This window comes from Rutilus rutilus (assembly GCF_951802725.1).
Source record: "Rutilus rutilus genome assembly, chromosome: 24".
In the NCBI taxonomy this organism is placed as follows: domain Eukaryota; kingdom Metazoa; phylum Chordata; class Actinopteri; order Cypriniformes; family Leuciscidae; genus Rutilus; species Rutilus rutilus.
The window spans coordinates 23,124,175-23,138,393 of NC_140228.1; the positions used below are offsets into that span (position 1 = coordinate 23,124,175).

Consider the following 14,219-nt stretch of genomic DNA (forward strand, 5'->3'; position numbering starts at 1 on the left):
TACACACAGCCTACAACGTAGCTACGGCGTAAGTTCGACGCAGAAGTATAAATTGGGCTTAACATTGAAATCACTCACGCCTGACGCGCTATTCGCGTTCGGTGTGAACGCACCATTACAAAAGCGAGAGCTTACAGTAAATACTATATCAACACTAATATTGGCTAGCAGGTGAGCGGAGGCAAAGCTTTGCCCTTTGTTTGAATCGTAGCAACAACATAAAACTTATAATTTGAACTGTTAATAGAGAACGCAACAACAAATAATAAGACATACTTACAAGTTGTGATCCACAACAGAGCATGTGAGCGGAGTGGAGCGGGAGCGAGCGGGGAGCGCGAGCGGGCGGATCTTGGACAGAGCGCAGAGCGGCAATTTCAAAAGGACGGAGCGTCGCATTTCCCGCTCCAATTTCGCTCCGCTCCGCTCACACCACGAGTCTGAAGCATGCTCAGTCAAGCCTGACCCTGAATCCATTTGTCTTGCACAGTCATCAACAGTAGACTATTTTCAGGCAAAACTCGGCTCAATAATGGAGTTCAAAAAGTAAAATGAGAATTCATACAGGTGTAGCCTATCAATATAAGTCGCTCCGGAGTAGGCTATAAGGCGCATCAGTCAAAAAATGCGCCATGAAGAAGAAAAAACATAGGCCTAGCCTCGCACTGGACTATAAGTCACATTTATTTAGAAATTTATACAAAAAAAAAAAAAAAATGTTATGGACGGGACAGTTCTCCGTTACGGACGTGAGCGCTCTGAAAGCGGCACTAAGACTGCTTTAAAACTTTCACTCAGACCTCAAACAGAAAGCACAAAGCCTGTCTTTAAAATTAATTTCGTTTTGTATTAATTGTATCTTAATTTTAATCAAGGTTTCATCAACCAATTGTCTGGATTTAATAAGAAGTAAATATATTAGAAAATAGATAACCATGATACGAAGGCGCCGGCGTGAACCTGGAGTTTGTCTCATGAATGAACCGAAACTCAGCGTATAGCCTACTTGCCTCACACACCTGAGACATATATATAAAGCTTGAAATGTCTACTTTTAAACAGAACAATTCAAAACGAAAGAAAACAGACTGCTCTCCCGTATGAAATGTGCATTTCTCTCAGGCGCGTTCACTACTGCGAAGATCACGAGTCAGCATCTTTCCAGCCGACAGACATAAAAAAAATTAAAATGTCTTCTGCTATATTTTACATATTCATAATCATTTTGCCGGTTCGTTGTGACAGCTTTTAGGTGCCCTTACATGTTACGTGAACGCATCAGCACTGAAAACATAGAGATTTTTTTTCTTTTGGGGGCATTTTGTTTGTTTTCAGACTTTCTCATTTGCCTGCGCAATGTTAGAGGACGCTGTTAATAAAGTTGCGAGTAGGCCTACACATTGGATTCACGTTTATTATTATAGGCTATTTAAAAAAATACCCCCGTTTTTATGCCAGTCGTATCATTTTAATCATTTTTGTTGTATTTATCCGCCACACACCTTGAAGGCCGGTCCGTGTCTGATATTGTCTGATTTTAAACCGGTCCGTGGCGCAAAAAAGGTTGGGGACCGCTACAAGTGATATACATGTAGATTTTTTTTCCTTTTTTGGAGCGAGCGGGGGGTGATTTGAGTGGAGCGCGAAGCAAACTGCGTTGAGCGCTGAGCGAAAATGAGCGGAGCGGCCTGATGTAACTTTGAGCGGGGGAGCGGAGGGGTGAACAGTTCAGTGAGCGATGAGCGGAGATTCTCACCGCTCCACTCCGCTCACATGCTCTGATCCACAAACAACAGATTCTCCCTTCAGGAGAGGCTTTTGTGCGTAGCCTGCATCGTGGTTCTGGAAGCTGTTCTCTGTAAAATGTGCAGCGCACACAGATAAACGTTGGGATTAAATTGTTCAGGATCAGTGTTTAAAATAAATTTAAACCACTCTGAGTTCGTCAGCCTTTGGAAGGTCAAACAAATGAGTTTTGGAAACAGGGTGTACAAAACAGCATCTCACTGACATAGCGACAACACTGTCTTCTCTAATGCAGCTCATCCAGACCTCGCACCTTTTTTCGCTTATTCTGTGGGCTGAGATTATTTAAATGCATTTAAATTTAAAAGCATTATGAAAAATGAGATAACCTGTATTTAATATGCTTTAAAAAAATACTTTTACTGTGATAATTTCTCATAAAAAAAAAAAACATCTGAAATTTAAATCTAAGTCTGCTCTCCATTTAATTGCAATGATTTCTAGAAGAAACATTTGAGACAAACAAGATATTGTTCTTTACTATGAGAGTCAGTCTTGTGTATTCTTACTGATGGATTGTTGAATCCTCTTGCGTTTATCTGTCAAACTGTCAAATGTTGAACAATCTTTGCTATTGTCAGGCTTGTGTAACCGTGAAACCATTCAAATCTATCTATTTCTTTTCTCACTCTTGCTTTGTGTGTATGTGCCACACACAATGCACACAAACATACACTTTGACATGTGCCCGTGGGACTAGAGGTTTCCCGGGCCTCAGCCTTACAAATGGCTGAAGATTAATTGGCAGTTTAAAGGTTGCTCTGGTTTGAGATGTGCCCACACAACAGCTTGCTCAAGGAATTCTCTAACATCTGTTCTTGAATCAATGAGTAAGCTCCTTATTAAGAGATGCAGGTTGAGGAGATCACCGCCCCATCTGTTAGGAAGCAAGCATCTCTCCTGTTCACAAAGAGTCTGACTGCTTTACTTACATGTTACACAGCTCACTGTAAGTTGTCTCTCTCACAAGTGTGCAAAACACATGATGTCTGACACATTACTGACATGTCTGCCGAAAGAACATGGGCCTGGACTATCGTCAAGCAGGTTGATGGTAGGCTGGGACGCCCTCAGGCAGAAACTCTCACCAGCAACTGTGTCAAAGCCTCACACAAACATGACATACTGCATTTTTATTTAACCTGCAAGTCACCATGAACTCAAAATGGAAAATTCTTATTTTGTTTTGTTCCGTTTTGTTTTATGGAATATTGCAGTATTTTATTATAAATGATTAATCCATGCACATCATTATTCTTTTTAAATTTATGGGCCCTTGTAATTTTTAATCAAAACAACTTCCCTTGCATCTTCCCCTGTTACTCCGAAATCGCTCCCTAAACTCTCATTCACTATTCCCTACGTTAGCACACTAATACTGTTCACTTGATCACTTGAATTCGGACAGCCGTTGAGCGTACATCGGTTGTACACTTTGGTTGTTGCAGTGCAATGTGGGATTGAATAAGTGCACTCAATAATGTCCACAATGGTTTCAGACACCACTACAAATGGATGTCCCCTCAAATAGCACCCTATTTGAAGGTATAGGGGGCGATTTTGGATTCAGCCCTATTTTCTCTTTTTTTTCTGAGCATATTACCAGTTGGATGGGGGCAGAGCCTGATTATTTCTTACACCTGTTTATTTAAGAAATGCTGGTGGCACTTCACCTTGGCCTACTTCAGGAAACTACTTGTTGGTGGTTTTGGAGTTTGTTTTACCTTTTCTTTTGTACAGGATGGTGAATTTTGTTTGTTTAGTTATATTAGATTAGAGGGAAAGCACAGGTAAGTAAGCTGGCCCCGAAGTTTCTTTGTGTTTGTTATTTTTCTTTAGTGATGGGAAACCAAGGCTTTATGAAGTGTTTGAGGCTTTCCTCAAATTGTGCCGAAAAACAGTTCACTACTCGAAGTTTTTAACACAATGCGCATTAGCGACATCCGGTGGTCAGACTGGTTTTCTCCACTATTTCTAACAAATCACAGAAGAGCAAAAAAAGCACGTGACCAAACAAAGCTTCGGTGACATACAAGAGTGGAATCAGTCTGGAATCAGTACAGTTCTGTCTAATCTGATCTAATCTCATCTAAATGAATTTGTGCCACTGAGACCACAACTTGTGTCATGTGTAGCCTGGTCAATTGATTCACATATTGATCAATAAAATAAAATATACAAATGTGTGATCATCCCTCCACCACCTCTTCTCCACACTTCTAGTCCTAACCACTTACATACGGGGGGAGTACTCTGGGTTCGGGCCGGATTCCGAGCTCGGAGCCCTCCCCCCGGACAGCACGCCAAATACGCATTAAATTTGACCCCCTCTAATTGTATGTAAGTGTGAACTCGTGAATTAGTAATTGACGTAATTGAGTAAATGAAAATATATTTTGGGTTTTCTGGGTTTTTTTTTTTTTGTGCAATTTATGTTATGGGAAGTATAGTATTAAATAATTTAAATAAATAATGCCTCCTCAATAATCATTTCCCCCTTTTTTATGCCTCAGTTAGTGTCGGGAAGCGGCAGTTTTTTTTTCAAACCACCTGTTTCGACCCTCCAATACTGACATTAATGACAATAATGACGTTCGACGCTTCAAATTTCATCAACCACGTGGTATTGTCCTTTCGAACCATTGGTACAGTGTGTGATACAATAGTGCTTTGAAAACCATGCCTGAGCATCGGAGCCCTGGTATCACTATTTTTCTTGGGAGTTAGGAAAGTGTTAACTGAATTGTAGTTAAGATAAGTTAGCTTGCCAGTCCTGATTTGAGATTGTTGGCAAATGTCTCATCGATCGGGGGCATCGACGCGTATCCACGTTCACACATCCCCTCAACATTCGCATAGGTTGCACGTCGGTGGATGCGGGCTGAATACGGGTTCTTCCATGCCTTCTCGATCTCGGTGTGGAGATCGGTCCAATCTTCCACGAACGGTCTCTTCCCTAACACGCTCCCACGACAGCTAAAGTCTGCCTGAAGCATGTTCCATAATGCCCAACAGCACATCATACGTGGGGCATGGCGGCTGCGATGGCTCAGATGTCTCACCTTCTTCACCCTCAACAGCCTTCTCCTGCTCTTCCTAGCATGGTGCCAGCAGAGCACTGTCCGCTGAACCAGAGGATGCAAGAGACAACGAATCCTGATCCAGCAGCACCCTCTCATCAGCCGCTGAAGCGCGTGAGAGATTGACACCTCTCTCATATGCTTCAGCGAGCTCCATCTGTGAGCCCCATTATCTTAATCTCAGTCACCTCTCCACCTTAGTGGGAAACGGTCACAGTGTACGCAAACAGCTTCCTCAAGATCTGAGCGTGCGTGCTCCTTCGCCCAAACAGAGAACGCACAAGTCATGTGCGTCATCGGATGTCAAATATCTAGAACACGGATCAGCACACTACTTGAAACGTTTGCTTTTACAAGCTGGTTTTGAACAGCGCACTTCAAACAAACAGTCCCTGAAGATGAAAAGAGGATGACACGTTCTCTAGGCGCCCCTTATATACTTCCTGGTCGCACTAGTAGTGACATCATAGGCTGTTGCCGGCCAATACGATTGCTGTGATTTTACAAGTGCTTCAGATAGTCATGCTGATGTGTTCCCCAATAGTGTCTCAGGACGCAGTGCAAGTTCCCTTTTGAAGGGGAACTACATTACCCATGATGCGGTACAGGAAATTCCACCAATCAGAGAGTCACGTCAAGCAAAACACAAAGAGCTGTTTACAGTAGCTCTGCCCACTACCATGACGCACTACAAATGATGTACTGTAATCAACTCGGTATCCCTATGCTCACAAATTACTTAATTTATATATATATATATATATATATATATATATATATATATATATATAAAAACAGGAAATGTATGTTATATGTCGCTTTGCAGTTGCTAGGGTATTTTACTTGCATCAAAAGAACCCACCCTAAATATTCTGATTTCTATACAGATTGGGTCCCTCTTTCAAATGTCAATCTATGTGAGGGTTTTTGTTTGTTTTTGGTAATTGTATCTTCCCTCAGGCAAAAATCGTTAATCTGATTGTTTAGAAAAGTAGCAGTAGCTACAATTCTCCTCAAACTGCATGAATTCAGTATCATTCAAGTCTGTATAAAAGATTGCATGAGTTGCTCAAAGTTTAGGCTGTATTGAGGGTTAGTAATTTGTTCAACAGTATAAGTAGTATTTATGAAAAATGTAGAGCAACCAGATAAACACTGGAAATCATTAAAGTTCAATTGTGTAGTGTACTTGTTCAAATTAGATTTGAGTGGAAAAAGCACTCAAATGTATGCTGACAGTTTGCGAGCAAACAAAGTTTCTACAGAGATCATTTTTGCAAGAGAATGCAAAAAGCACTGACTTTTTTTTTTTTTTTCACAATCATGTCCACTTAGAGGCTCCAAAGGATTGCACTATTCGAGCAACCCCTGACAAACATTCACAACCATATTCTCCTAAGTATGATTCCCAATATCGTAATTTCTCTCAAAACTTTGAACAAATAGCAGCTTAAAATTGTTTATGAAATTCAGACACACTGGCTTAGTATCTGATTTTTAAGCAGCATGACAAACAACTTCAGCTACAGATAGAAAATGGGTCTTTAAAATGGTTGATCAGAGCAATATCTGAAAACATTGAAGGAAGTTTAAAGTCCATATTACTGTAAAATACAATTTTCAGTGGACAGGACTTGGTTTCATCAATCAGACTTGATTGGATATGAACAGGGAAGGTGTTGCAAATAAAAGTGCGTTTAAAGTCATTTTAGAGGTTCGTCAAGTTACTACTTTTGATGAAAGACGACAAAAAGTCACCAATTAATTGTTTACAATAATTCTGTCACACAGAAGGGGACGGAGATGGTAAGGTGATGAGGGCTGGAAGGCGGGAGGTTGGGCAGGAGTTCAGGGTTCTGAAAGACGGGGACTGGAGTGGTTTCCGGACTTGGGGCGAAGGCTAGGGACCGAGGCGTGGTGGCAGCCATCTTGACTGAGATTCCAAGACATCTTGGAACTGCAGCCCTTTTGAGAGGCAGCACTGGATTGGCGGCGGCCATCTCAAGAGACTCTGGAAGGGTGGTCTCGGCGGGAAAAGACTCTGGAGCATCGTATAAGGTCATCCACATAACCGTAGAATGTTTCCAATATACCTCTGCAGCTACAGGAACTTGCTGATACAGGTGATCGTCCAACCCACACCAAAAGACGGTCTTTAATGTGTCCTCGGTCCAGGATACTCCATGCGCATGATCAAGTAACCCTTCTACATAGTCCTCGATCGGCCAACCATCTTGAAAGCGGGTGAGAAGAAAGTTAACTGGGTTCACTGGGGTGAGGATGCCTATCCTGTGCTTCTTTGTGGTCTGGTCTTCTGTCACAAACACAGAAGGGAACAGACTGATGGTAAGGTGAAAACAGTGTTTTGAGCAGAATGATGGGATAACAGCAGGAACCAGATGATGGTGAGAGGATGGTGACTTGAAGAATATTGATGAGACTTAGCGGGTGATGACTGAAGTGGATTCTCTGTGCAGGTGAAGGGTGAACAATGACTGGAGATCTGGATCCGGGTGGCGGACAGGAGAAACACCGGAAGACATGAGACTTCACAATCACAGGTGCGTGTACAAGGAAAGAAGTCTGACTGTTTACATAGCAATTACGTTCGTAGTAACATTGATGAGACTAGACACTGACATGAGGGTTATGCAGGTTGATATAGGCTGTGTTGATGAGGGAGTGCAGGTGCAGGGAATCAGTATCTGGTGATGATCAGCAGCAGGAGTGGTGATGGATGACTGAGTGCAGGTGGGGACCAGAAGGGATGCTGGGAAGTGTAGTGCAGACAGGTTACAGAGTTGGTGACTGAGCTGGTGACTGTGAAAAATTCAGTAATATGATGGTTTTGATTTTATGATGACTTTACGGTGACCCTTTAATGTTAAACACCTTCTAAAATGGATAAAAGACAGAAATGGATATTTACTGGTGCATTCATGCAAGCTGAAAGGAAGATTCAGACCGACGGATGTGAGAGACTGTGTACACTTCTATAGGAATATTTTACATTATAAAATCAAATGCTTTTGATGTGGACATATCATTGCAGCATACTCTGCATTTACTGGATTTAGGAAGGAGCTGCAAAAAGAACAAGGAGACCAAATAAATTAGATTATACACAATAACTATTATAATGCACAAATATATAATCTTGTCACTATGATGCATGCCAGACTCACATTTACAATCTCAATTTAGGAAAGTAGTGTACAGACAAAAATCTCAGAGGACCTGCTTGACTAAAGGTTGGCAAATCACACTCTCAGGGTTACTGATTCAGCACTTTTGGGAAACTCTCACAATTTATATTCACCGCTTAATTCTACACATGAATGCCAAAAAGTCCATTGAGTGGGAATTGTTTTGCTTTCCCCCGTAAATCTTCCACAAGCTACATCGTTTCATTCTGCTGGTAATATTTAGCACTGGGTGTTGTTGGGAGTAAGTTTGTAGGGTTGAGTAATAGAAAAGCAAATGGCGTTCAACTGAAATTAATTGTTCAATTAAAAGAACCAGCAAAGCATGTGAAGTATCTTACATGAGTGTTCCTTAACCAATGAGACTTTTGTATGCGCTCAGAAACTAGTTCCAAATGCTTCTATTTAAATAATAATGAGGCTGTGGGAAAGAAATACATTGCATCAAAAAATGTGATGTTAGATCTTACAATATAGGCTACACTATAATCTGTTGTACTGATTGAACTGTCAGGTAGTGCAAGTTACTTTTTGATGAAGGATGACAAAAAAAAAAATTCTTTCAAGTAACATTCACCAGTTTTTTATTCACAAAAAAGAAATAATAGGGTTGTTTTGATTTCATGTTTACTTTAAGGGAAACCTTGTATGTTAAACACCTTCTAAAATGTAAAATATATAGACGGTCAAAGATTTACAGATGCACTAACATGCAGTATAGGCTACAGTACAACATATATCTGATTTCTTAAGGTAAAATGTCTAATTTTCAGAACCCATGTTGAGATTTTTGCTGTGTAAAAATGTATTAGACAGACAGATTTCCAATGTTTTATTGGCTGAGAGATTGATATCAAGGCACACAATAATACAACTTTTTTTAATGCAGTGTATTGCTAATCTAAAGTAAGGGTCAATGGTTTGTTAATATCATGAATCAAAGTATCTATATATGGTGCATATATATCTAGTTGAGGGTATCCAGAATCCAGAATTCTTCTTCAATCCAGAATAGCAGCACTGCTGAAAGGATTGTTTGAGCAGCGCCCTCTACTGTACAGGTGTGAATCTGCATTTCCTTCAGCCTGAGGCTTATTCATTTCATTTTTGGTGTGACAGGGCCTAACACAATTAGTTGCTTTATAGGGAGTAACACAATATTGTAATGCATTACTTTTAAAAGTAACTTTTCCCAACACTATATATACAGTATCTATATATGGTTTATGACACTGCGATAGTCTTTTGTTCCCTTTTGTGACGTATGTCCAAGTGAAACAGCTTCTCGAACAATAAAAAATGTTGGGTGGGAATTGATTACGTATGTCCACTGGGAATTGATTAAATGGTTAGATAATTGTGGTTTGCTATTACTGCGATCTCATGTGAGTGACAGGTTGTCCCACCCTCACTCTAGTAAACACATCAGAGAAGAGAAGAGAAGAGAAGAGAAGAGAAGAGAAGAGAAGAGAAGAGAAGAGAAGAGAAGAGAAGAGAAGAGAAGAGAAGAGAAGAGAAGAGAAGAGAAGAGAAGTGTTGCTACAAGAGAAAGAGGGGAATATATATATTTTTTATTACGAAGGCACATAAATAAAAATAAATTATGTGCAAGGATAAATCATTTATAATAAATGCCACAATATTCCATACAAAAAATGTAAATGGTCAATTCGAATTTAAGGGTGACTTTAAATTGACAAGTGTTTTCCAAATGTCATATTTTGAAATTAAATACAAGGCAAAACAATCACATTAAACATCCTACAGACATGCCTAAAATAATTTTCATCCATCAGACTTTATTGACAATAATACTAAATACAATTCAAGATTCTTAATACCTCTTCTGAGGTATAGAACATGTCAGATTCAACTCACCCAAGTATTCTTGCAAAGGAAGATTGATAGCAGTTTTGTAGTTTTGCCATTTTTCATGGCTTAGCACATCATACTTGTCACAATATCACCATCAGTTATCTAAGATGGACAGGCTCACCATGTTTTGCCCTTAAATGTAGCAGAACAGATTGAGAGCCAAACACTTCCTGCTCTGTGATAAGGGGATAGATTTACCCTGCAGTTTGATTAATCTGTTTCTTTCTGCGCCTGCTGATGGTACACTAAACTCCACACACACACAAACATCATAAGCATTGGGATCGATATGGCTTTAGAAGTCAAACTGAACTGTAGATGATAGAATTCTGAGCTAAGCCCTGAGAATCGTGATGCCAAAGTACAAAGCATACATTTTTCGAAGCTAGTCTTGGTATTCCTTTTGAACTTTTGAATTTGCTTAGCTAGATGGTTCAAACTGAATTGTTATATATAATATACATATTTGACTTAATGTGATAGATTTATTTACATATTTTCAGATTAAATGAAAACCTAAAGAAAAAAAAAAGGTAAGCTTGATGTAATTAATTGGACCATGCGCTACATATCAGAATGGAGGCAGATGGTTGAATGGTTTGTGTTTAAATGTTGTGTGAAAAATATTTTATTTAGGCAAACAGTTACTTTTGACTGGCTGTTAATGGACAAAACATTTACATTTATGCAGACGCTTTTATCCAAAGCGACTTACATTGCATTTCATGGTACACATTTACATTCTTATCGACTCTTGCTTTTCCTGGGAATCAAACCCTTTGACCTTGGCGTTGCAAGCGCCAACGCTCTACTGTTTAAACTACAGGAAAGCTAAAGGATGCTTTTAAGTCGGACCTAGCTGGTGTAGTTACAGCATCTCCCAGAAGGGCTAACAGGTTCATATACCAGTGGCAGAACATGGGGCAGAACAAGTGGCTATTTTGATGAAAGATTACAAAGATAAAATTGCTTATCAATTAGACAAACCATACACGAGTTCCAAGGCCATATCAAAATAAGTAAGTTTTAAACCAAACCATCTTGTTTAGTTTTCATGACATATAAAAGTGGGAAAACAGATCATTCTAAACAAATTTGAAGCAGATTCCATTTTCTTTTAATAAAGCAGAATCTATGGGGAATTCTGTAGCGAATTTGTACAATCAGATATTGTGTCATTTTCAATCAGAACATTTATTGTATCAAATCATTGTAAAAATCGAATTAATCACATCAGTTGCATTCCTTTAGGATTTTGTAAGTATAGGAATATTTTCATTATATGAATATTCTTAAAAGATACACGCGTATGTAAGGGGATTCATGCAATGTTTTAATTGGTGGTTTCCTCCTCTCTGAAGAAGAAGCGCACGAGGAGAGCGAGTAACTCCAGCAATCTCTCCAATGTGCATCAAAACCTTCTGCTTCATCTCTCCACAGTCTTATGAGGTCATTTTGACATCTAATAACTCCTTATCGAAGGATTTTTGAGGACTTAACAAGAAAGGACAGCACGACTCGTTTTAGTTTCATTCACCTCCTTTGGTTTGTGGAAACAACTGACTTGGGACACTTTCTCTAGACTGTGTTTGATTATCAGTGGGAATATCCAGGGGGAGTGTTTGAATTTAAGTCCTCGAGACTTAAAAGGTATTTAAAGAAGACTGATCATACAGGTAAAGTTGCTTGTCATTCTAATGCGCTGTAGTTGTGCGTGTCTGCACGCGTAAACTAGAACGCTTCTGTGCGCTCCTACATCGCAAATAGTTTCACAAGGGACGCGTTTGCGTTCTAAAAATTCGGACGCATCTCGAGACGCGTTTTAAAACTGTTTACTTGATGCGGCATAGACGTTATAAAAACACCGAGACGCGTGTGTTTTTTCACCTTGTGCTTTTCATTTGTGTAAAAAAATAATAAAAATAGCGTTAACAGCAGCGTTCTGGTTTTGAGCCGTCGCGTCATGTTGTAGACGCGGCGTTAGTGTGAAATGGGATGTTTGTTGATTATTTATTTCCTCTACTGTTCCAGTTATCGAAAATGAATCAAACCGCAGGAGCCACAAACACTTACAGAAGATGCTCAAAAGGAGGAAAAGTAAGTCGCGGATAACTATATGCTTTCGTTCGAAAAAAGATGAAAAGTGCGAGATACTCTGAAAGCTGGATGCACAGTTGTGTTGAATGTTTACAGTCACAGTTCAATATGGAAAAATGTTGAAGCTGTAGGCTATTCTTGTAACAAACAAGATGTAGGTTCAAACTCATCAAGAGTTACACTGAAAGTGATTTTATAGACAAATATGCTGAAATATACAATGCTAAAAATATACCACCTACTCACTCAACTTTCCTGCAACAATTTAAACCATTAAGCTTTAAAAGGTCAACCTGTGGCTTTGTTGATCCACATGTAGGCCTCTGGATCTGCAAGTTAATCAAACTAAAAGACAACAATGTTATAAAACATATTTTTTTCCATGGTAGTCCAAGTGATGGGTGTGCATAATCAAAGGATAGATGATCAGCTTATGTCTATTAAAAAGACAAATACTGTAGCTGTTTTGAAAAGTGCGGCTTCCATTTTGTTTTCTTACAACAGTTCAAACACAATAACAATACAATAAAAATAGTTAATATGACTCATGCGTTATATATTCAAAGAGTTCTGAAGTCATATAATAAATGAGCAATTTCAGTATGCAAAATAGACAATGTCATTTGCAAATTGCAATGGAGCGAATGATTATCAGCGAATGACGACTTCAGTTTTTGTCTGTTCCTCGCACAAAGCTATCATATGACTTCAGGGGGTATTCCAGAAAGCAAGTTATGCGACATATCAGGTATGTACTGTAAGTAGCTATAGCCACTTACTCTCGGAGCAGGTTATCTTCTAGGGTTAGTATGTTTCAAAGGTATTCAGCACATGATGGGGCTCCAGTGAGCATTACAGATTACACACAATATTATATTATAGTCATATATTATTACATAACATAAAGCAATGTTATTTAACTCTAATCCTATTTATTCTCTTCTCACACATTGTAGATGTGAGATGTGTAGAACAAAAGGTTTTTGAATGAAAATGAGACATTTTCTATATAATGTATTTCTATAATAAAATGCATGTGATACATCTCAAAACAATTTTTTTTTTTCAACTTTTCTGAAGAGACTCGATCGTTTTATATGATGAACAGATTGAATTTAGCCTTTTACTCACATGTAAACATTCATCAACTCACACATCAGTTTTGGTAAACGGAAGCTCAAACATTTTCGCTTGACGTGTGAGAACCAATGAAGGTGCAGCATATTTGAACTTCATCAAGAACCAATGAGGTTCATTCTCATGTGTTACGCAGCACATTTGAGCTTCAGCAAGAACCAATGAAATTCATTCTTGTGTTACGCAGCACATTTGAGCTTCAGCAAGAACCAATGAAATTCATTCTTGTGTTACGCAGCACATTTGAGCTTCAGCAAGTACCAATGAGGTTCATTCTCGTGTTACGCAGCACATTTGAGCTTCAGCAAGAACCAATGAAATTCATTCTTGTGTTACGCAGCACGTTTGAGCTTCAGCAAGAACCAATGAGGTTCATTTGTTGTGTGTTTCGCGGCATGTTTGAGCTTCTGCGAGAACCAATGAGGTTCATTCTCAAGTGTTACGCTGCACGTTTGAGCTTCAGCAAGAACCAATGAGGTTCATTCTCAAGTGTTACGCAGCACGTTTGAGCTTCAGCAAGAACCAATGAGGTTCATTTGTTGTGTGTTTCGCGGCATGTTTGAGCTTCTGCGAGAACCAATGAGGTTCATTCTCAAGTGTTACGCTGCACGTTTGAGCTTCTGCGAGAACCAATGAGGTTCATTCTCAAGTGTTACGCAGCACGTTTGAGCTTCAGCAAGAACCAATGAGGTTCATTCTCATGTTACGCAGCACGTTTGAGCTTCTGCGAGAACCAATGAGGTTCATTCTCAAGTGTTACGCAGCACGTTTGAGCTTCAGCAAGAACCAATGAGTTTCATTCTCAAGTGTTACGCAGCACATTTGAGCTTCCGTGTCAAGCAGGTTTGGTTAAGCTTCTGTTTATGTTCTCTGATCTCTGTGAACAAAAGCCTAAATTAAATCTGGTCATCATATAAAGCGATCGAGTCTCTTCAGAAAATTTGGACTAAACTGCTAAATTCATATGGATTATTGTATAGTTTTTTTTCTTCTTCTTTTTTTCTGGAGTTTGATAGCAAAT

At 39.3% G+C, this 14,219-nt stretch overlaps 1 protein-coding gene across 1 annotated transcript in view; it reads left to right on the forward strand.

Moving 5' to 3' along the window:
• Positions 1-11,529: 11,529 nt before the first annotated feature.
• The window catches only part of dpp6a (dipeptidyl-peptidase 6a), a 410,674-nt gene continuing 407,984 nt past the window's right edge, over positions 11,530-14,219 (forward strand). Inside the window, exons 1-2 of the mRNA XM_084398650.1 lie at positions 11,530-11,640; positions 11,996-12,061. Coding sequence (XP_084254776.1) covers positions 12,005-12,061 — 57 coding nt within the window. The 5' untranslated portion in view covers positions 11,530-11,640; positions 11,996-12,004. The remainder of the gene's footprint in view (positions 11,641-11,995; positions 12,062-14,219) is intronic.